This window comes from Pocillopora damicornis, chromosome 6 (genome assembly GCF_964200805.1).
Source record: "Pocillopora damicornis chromosome 6, jaPocDami1.2, whole genome shotgun sequence".
In the NCBI taxonomy this organism is placed as follows: Eukaryota; Metazoa; Cnidaria; class Anthozoa; order Scleractinia; family Pocilloporidae; genus Pocillopora; species Pocillopora damicornis.
In genome coordinates, this window is record NC_142675.1 from 10,345,772 (window position 1) to 10,352,164 (window position 6,393).

At 38.5% G+C, this 6,393-nt stretch overlaps 1 protein-coding gene across 2 annotated transcripts; it reads left to right on the plus strand.

Moving 5' to 3' along the window:
- Window positions 1-673: 673 nt before the first annotated feature.
- LOC149043885 (pancreatic secretory granule membrane major glycoprotein GP2-like) lies at window positions 674-5,690 on the plus strand. 2 transcript variants are annotated; one of them, XM_089209129.1, is made up of 4 exons: window positions 674-869; window positions 3,490-3,634; window positions 4,366-4,461; window positions 5,149-5,690. In XM_089209129.1, exons 2-4 carry the CDS (start codon window positions 3,508-3,510, stop codon window positions 5,511-5,513), a joined length of 588 nt encoding a protein of 195 aa, XP_089065255.1. In that variant the 5' UTR covers window positions 674-869; window positions 3,490-3,507; the 3' UTR covers window positions 5,514-5,690. The 2 variants fall into 2 exon arrangements, with proteins under 2 accessions (XP_089065255.1, XP_089065254.1); XM_089209128.1 differs by lacking the exon at window positions 674-869 and adding an exon at window positions 2,896-3,166.
- Window positions 5,691-6,393: the final 703 nt, after the last annotated feature.

A 6,393-nucleotide genomic window follows, 5' to 3' on the forward strand; every position in this document is an offset into this window, starting at 1 on the left:
TTATATTTTACATTTTGAGATTAAGGTTGCTCGAACAATATTTCAACGTGTGGCACAACGGTTCTCAAGTATTTTGAGCCGTTTGTTTTTTAATTTTTTAATTTGACGAACTTGAAATGGATTGAACAGCCCCCTTCTCTACTTGAATGACTCTAAAGTGTTTGTTTTCCCTCCAAGCTTGAAGGACCGAAACAGAAAAAGGATATTTTATGTGTTAGGAAGGTAAGGAAAATGAAGCAAATTAAACATCAAAAAGAGGTAAAATTGTGTAAATATACCCCACGTTGGTGTTGACTATTTTCCACCCAAAACAACCCGACTTGCATCGAGTTTTTTTGAAGGTCACGCCGTTATCTAGGTTGTGATGATTATTAAAGTAAGAACATCTATCATCTCTCTAGGGCCGGCCGTTTTCCTTTTTTTACCTTTTTTAATTTTACGGTGTTTAAATGGATTGAGCAGCCCCCCTCTCTGCTTAAATGACTATACAGTGTTTGTTTTCCATCCAAGCTTGAAAGGCCGTAAGAAAAACAGGATATTTTATTTGTTAAGAAGGTAAGGAAAATGAAGCAAGTGAAACATCAAAATAAAAGGTAAAATTGTGTAATTATACCCCACGTTGGTGTTGACAATTTTCCGCCCAAAACAACACCCACTTGCATCGAGTTCTTTTGAAGGTAACGTTGTCGTCTAGGTTGTGATGATCATTAAAACAAAGACGTCTATCATCACATGTAGACACTTCAGTGCAATTGGCTACTTTAATTGTTCATGACCTGAACAGCTAACCATATATGTAGTCAAATTCGTTTGGGCACACAATCTTTCTTATCCTGTTGATAGACGCTGTATTCTTTACAACATCCCAGGTAAGTTCGCATCTCCAGTTTTTAGGCAACATGCTTTTTACAGCTTCCTTGACCTAAAAAATATACTGAAGAGTTCAATCTATGTGCGCTGAAGAAAGAAAAAGTTTGCAGATATCATAAATGGGGAGCAGAGAATGGTGGAAAAACGTAGACTTGATATCTCAACGCCGGCGGTCCACAAACGTTTCGCTGGATAGAGAGACCGCTCAAGATTTGAACGAGTATTTCGGTGACCTGTGTACGGATGGCGATTACGTTGAGCCCGCGTTACTTGAAATTGGTCCTGAGGTGAAAGTCCCGGAAATTAGTGAACGATATGTATGGAACTCACTGAGTACTCTAAAGAAGACTGCAACTGGTCCTGACCAAATTCCGTATTGGGTGTGGAAAGACCATGCGGAGATCTTCACTCCAATCATTACTAAGCTATGGAATTTGTCTCTCGCTACGCACCAATGGCCTAGATCGTGGAAAAGGGCAAGTATAAACCCACTGCCAAAAGTTGATGTTCCAGTGGCAAGAGGGGACCTCCGGGGGATCAACGTAACCCCGGTAATAGCAAGAGCCCTGGAAAAGGCAGTCTATAAGATTCACGCCCAAAGGCCGGTAGAAGAACAGCTGTTGAATAGTCAATTCGCGTATAGAGAAGGAGGGAGCTGCACAGATGCTTTGCTACTTATACAGAATAAGATCTGCAAGTTTCTTGATGATCCCAAGTGCAAGGCAGTGCGGATGTTCGCGATGGATTTCAGTAAGGCCTTTGACTCTGTGAGCCATCAACTCCTTGCTGAGAAACTTAAGAGTCTACCACTTAACCCGTATATCATAAACTGGTGGTTAGGTTTTTTGCGAGATAGAAAACAAAGAGTTATTTTCGGGAATCATGTCTGTAATTGGAAAACAGTTAACAAGGGCACTACCCAGGGTAGTGTTTCAGGACCTTATTTGTTCAATATATTTCTTAACGATCTGGAAATTAAATTAGGAAACGAGACACTTGGTTTCAAATACGCTGATGACTGTACGATTATTGCTCCGGTATATTATTATAAAGATCACTCTGTAGACTTAATAAATCAGTTTTTACAGTGGGCAAGCCAAAATAGAATGAATTCAAATTCTACTAAATGCAAAGAGCTTGTTATGTATAAAAAAGGTCACACTGCTGAGGCCTACAAAAGTATTTTTGGCATACCTCAGACTAGTACAATAACCATTCTTGGTCTCACGTTTCAGCCGAACTGCAAATTCAGTACTCACCTAAAAGAAAAGTTAAGTAAAGCTAATAAATGTTTATACGTTATCAGATGCCTCCGCAAAGAAGGATGTAGCCAAGCAGAAGTAGATGTTTTATTTAATTCCATTGTCCTACCTAATATTACTTATGCTCTATCTGTGCATGGGGCCTCTGAGTCAGAGCTAACTATAGCCCAGCAGTTTTTAGATCGTTGTTTTAAACGTAGTTACATATCTAAGAAATTAGTGATAGGTGACTTACTTAAAACGCAAGATCACAAAATTTGTCGCAAGATTTCAACTATCCTGAGCCATCCTCTTAGAGCCTACTTCCCTGAGACCAAGATCACGAGGTATAATTTGAGAAATAAATCCCCTGTCATGCCCGCCATTCGCACAAACCGTTTTAAGAATACATTTTTTAATAGAATTGTTTTTAAGTACAATGTAGCTTTGTAAAAGTGTACTTCCTGTATTAGACTTTGGTATTTGTTTCCACGTATATACTTATCTTATTTAGATACACCTAAGCTTATTTACATCCTTTTCTTTTTAATGTAACATAAGATATGTAATTTTATCTTTTGAACAATAAAGACACACTAAGACACAGACACACTAAATGGTGCAGGTGGTCTACGGCGTCGCGTTATTTGGCGGCATATACTGCGGTTTTGGAATGATCATGACCGCAAATTCTGCTAGATGCTAACGATGCGCCGTTATGGCGGCAAATTATCAAAAACTGAAAATGTGCAAAATTGTCTACCGTGTCGAAATACTTGGTACTGGATGCGTAGTTCGCCCGAATCCAAATTGTACAACCAACACAAGCTCCACTTTTGACCCGAAAATTAATTTTCTCGTTTCTCACGTTCGTCACGATCTGCCTCCATTTTTGAAGAAATTCATAATCGGTTTCGTTCGTTTCTTTTTAATGAATTATAGTAATGAGTTGCGATCTAAAGAAAGCTCGAGGAAAAGTCATAAATTTGTGTTTACTTGGAGACGATCCTATATTGACTGGCAAGTTGCAGATTCACATTGTTTCCGCTGCTTCCGTAAGCATCGCTCCTTTACGTTGTTTATACTCTGTGAATTCATATTTGAGTTGTAATGAACAATGCTCCTGAAGGAAAATTAAGCGAGCAAAAAATTAAATGATTTAGAGGTGGGAACCTTATCAATTCAGAACTTTGGTCGACGATGAGAGAACTTTTTTGGAGCAAATACCAAATGTGTCATTACGTACCCATAAATGTTTTCGTTGCTTTTTTTTTCTCTTTTTTTCCTCAACGAGAAAGGATGTGAAAGAAAATAAGTCAGGAGAGAGGCTGACATGGGAATAAAAATGTTCTTGTGACTTACTGTATCTACTCCACAGATTAAAGTCCAGTCCAAAATGAGATCCACTTTTGTTGCCTCGCTGCTTGTGTTCATTTTAATAGAAGGAAGCAAACCTGTCGTGGGTGGAGGAAAGAAACTGAAACAGCTGCAAGCCAGGGTGAAAGCATGGGAAGAGTCCCAACGTAACATTTAAAACTTGTAGAAATTTGTGGAATGTTTATAATACTAACAAATCTTGATCCATCATATTCAATGTGATGGTGATGAAATATCTATCACAGAGTACTTTATCATGTAGATATTGATGAGATACAAAAATATCTCCTTTTTTCCAAAAGATAACATCCGCCAACGTACTTTCAGTGAGCATACTTTTATGTATTCACGTCCATAGGTAAAGATAAAAATGTCGTCCTGCATGGAAACCTAGTATATCTAAATAACTGTCCTGTTTTCACAAAGGGTTTTTTTAGATTCACGAACAATGCCAGGGTTTAGTTCAACTTTTTCTACGAGAGGCAATATTCTTGGGATAAGAGCCTATAAATCTCATTTTTATGTCGGAGGTTATAGTAGCTTAATAGCCGATGTGGTTTACATGCATACATTATCTGCGTTATTTGCTCTTAATATGTGCTTGAAATTTGTCTTTGATTTCAATAAAAATTATGTTTTCATAATAAACAGAACAGTACATGTCTTCCTTTCAGATTCGAATCTACCTTTACGTGTCACCCGTGAGAGAAGCTCACTCGTGAAATATAGCATCAAAATTAGTAGATAAAAAATTGTATCCATGGGCGGCCATGTAATGTTCTCTTTGCACTTTTGAGCTGTTTGGGTAAAGTTGAGGAAGAAAGTTTCGTATATTGACTCTTAAACGTTTTTTAAAGTTTTTCCCGTCCTTTGATAGCCTGCTCCGTGATTGAAGAGCTGTTGGTGAGAGTTGAAGCTTTGGAAAATAGGACTCCAGCTCCACCTCCCCCGACAAAAGCTCCAATGCCATCGGGTAAGACGAAAGCAGTCTGAATTTTATTTCCTTGAAGCTTTTTTTAACATTTTAATCTCAGGAAATTAGCATTCTGGACCGGGTTGGTCAAGGATGGGTTAAGATAACCCAGGGTTAGTATAAAATCATATTTAAGATCTGAAAGCTTTAAAAGAAAACTCAGCATTATTCTTTTTATCTACAATTGGTTGAATGGATGCTCCAAAAGAATAGAGTAAGTTGTCTTTGAACAAAGGAATAAAGAAACTCGGATCAAAATTTACCCCTAGGTTAGCGCTAATCAGCCTTCGAACAACTGGGCGTATAAACAGCTGACATGATTTAGTCCCAATTTCTATAAGCTAACAACACAAAGAAGGAGACACAATTGATGAAAAGAGAAAAAGCTAGCTATTGTTAGTTCCAGTTGTAAATGTATTCAGGACCTCAAATAAGAAACGATTATGTAGTGCCGGCTTCCTTTCTTCTCTGTAAACTGTTTCGGTGAACGCTTTTCCTAGTGAAGCGTAAGAAATGATAGGGTCGAGTCTCTTCTAAAAAATGGTCGCTTAACAACATCAATAGCACTTGTACATCGTTGATGCTCATTTAACAGACAGGACAAGTCTAAAATTGTTCATGAAATAATGCAGAGTACGTATAGCTTTGTTGAACTAATTGGAAGCTTGTTTCTGTCTCGCACTGTAGAATGTCAGAACTATCAAGTTCTGGCAGATGCAAGCAGGAATGTTAACCATGGCGCAAATCCACTCTTATGCGATAACCATCTCACGCCGAACTGGTATCGCTTCCAAGGAGCGGCCGGGGTTAAAATGCTTTCATCTTGCCCGCAAACATCCAGGTGCGGTACCCACGCTACTGGGTGGTTGAGCGGCGACCATCCTTCAGTGGAAGAGGGTAAAGTAACCAGGCAGGTCTGTTTCTCGTGGAGTAATTGCTGTACCTGGTCGATCGATATCCAGGTGATGAATTGTGGCGATTTCTACATTTACTACATTGATGGAACGCCCCGGGAGCACCAGTGTCATTTGCGCTACTGCGGTACCGACTAAGAAAGTAAGAGATTCTGTCGTGACGCCAGAGTCTGTGGCTTCAAGCAAAAGGGAATAAGGGGTGATCGGGAATCTATTAAACTGCTCATAACCAGCTTAAAAAGGAGAAACTTCGTGCTTGATACTAATTGTCATGGAAAGCCATTAGTTGAGGCCTAATAAATGTACTTCAAGAAACTATTGTCTGTTTCTTTCCATGGTTTATACGGAATGAACTACCCACTGTCTCATGAAAAATGCAACTAATCCAAATTTGAGAGAATTTTCCAAACATTAAGAACTGAATCAAAATAACCATGCACTGCTGAAGTCAGAAAATCAAATCAAGAAACAGTCCAGAGACTCTTTACAGAAGCCCTTCGTTTCAATATGGGTCATTAGGCCAACTCTCTTAATGGAAAATGAATAAAATTGGCTGTAAATATATGAAAATCATATATGTGGACTGCAGCTTAAGAACTGAGTTTGAAAGCGTACGGGTTTTGAACCCGTGACGTCTGCGATACCGGTGCAGTGCTCTGCCAACTGAGCTACCAAGCCAACTCTGGGAGCTGGTCATTATGTTGGCTCGTAACAAACCAGTAAAGTAATGAATCAATGACTGTAAATATATGAAAATCATATATGTAAACTGCGCTTCAAGAAATGAATCGATAACACCATAATTTTCCGCCTTACTTCAATTTTGAAGATGTTAAATTAATTTTTCCGTGTCTTTCTCTGATGAAAGTGAATACTAAACAATAACAACAAAGGCAAATGATAACAATAAATTATGAATAGCATGAGTAAATTCTTCAAACAAGCACTTTTGAAACAAGTGAGAACTTTACACTTAGCGGTAAATGAAGTGTGGTAATTTGCCACTACTTGCACTTCA

What these genes read in the sequence shown, in the direction of transcription:
- LOC149043885 (XM_089209128.1), top strand. Translation starts at nt 3,056, where the DNA reads ATGAGTTGCGATCTAAAGAAAGCTCGAGGAAAAGTCATAAATTTGTGT. An exon ending in ACATTGTTTCCGCTGCTTCC is followed by an intron (nt 3,167 to 3,489) that starts GTAAGCATCGCT and finishes TCTACTCCACAG; the next exon opens with ATTAAAGTCCAGTCCAAAAT. An exon ending in AAAAGCTCCAATGCCATCGG is followed by an intron (nt 4,462 to 5,148) that starts GTAAGACGAAAG and finishes CTCGCACTGTAG; the next exon opens with AATGTCAGAACTATCAAGTT.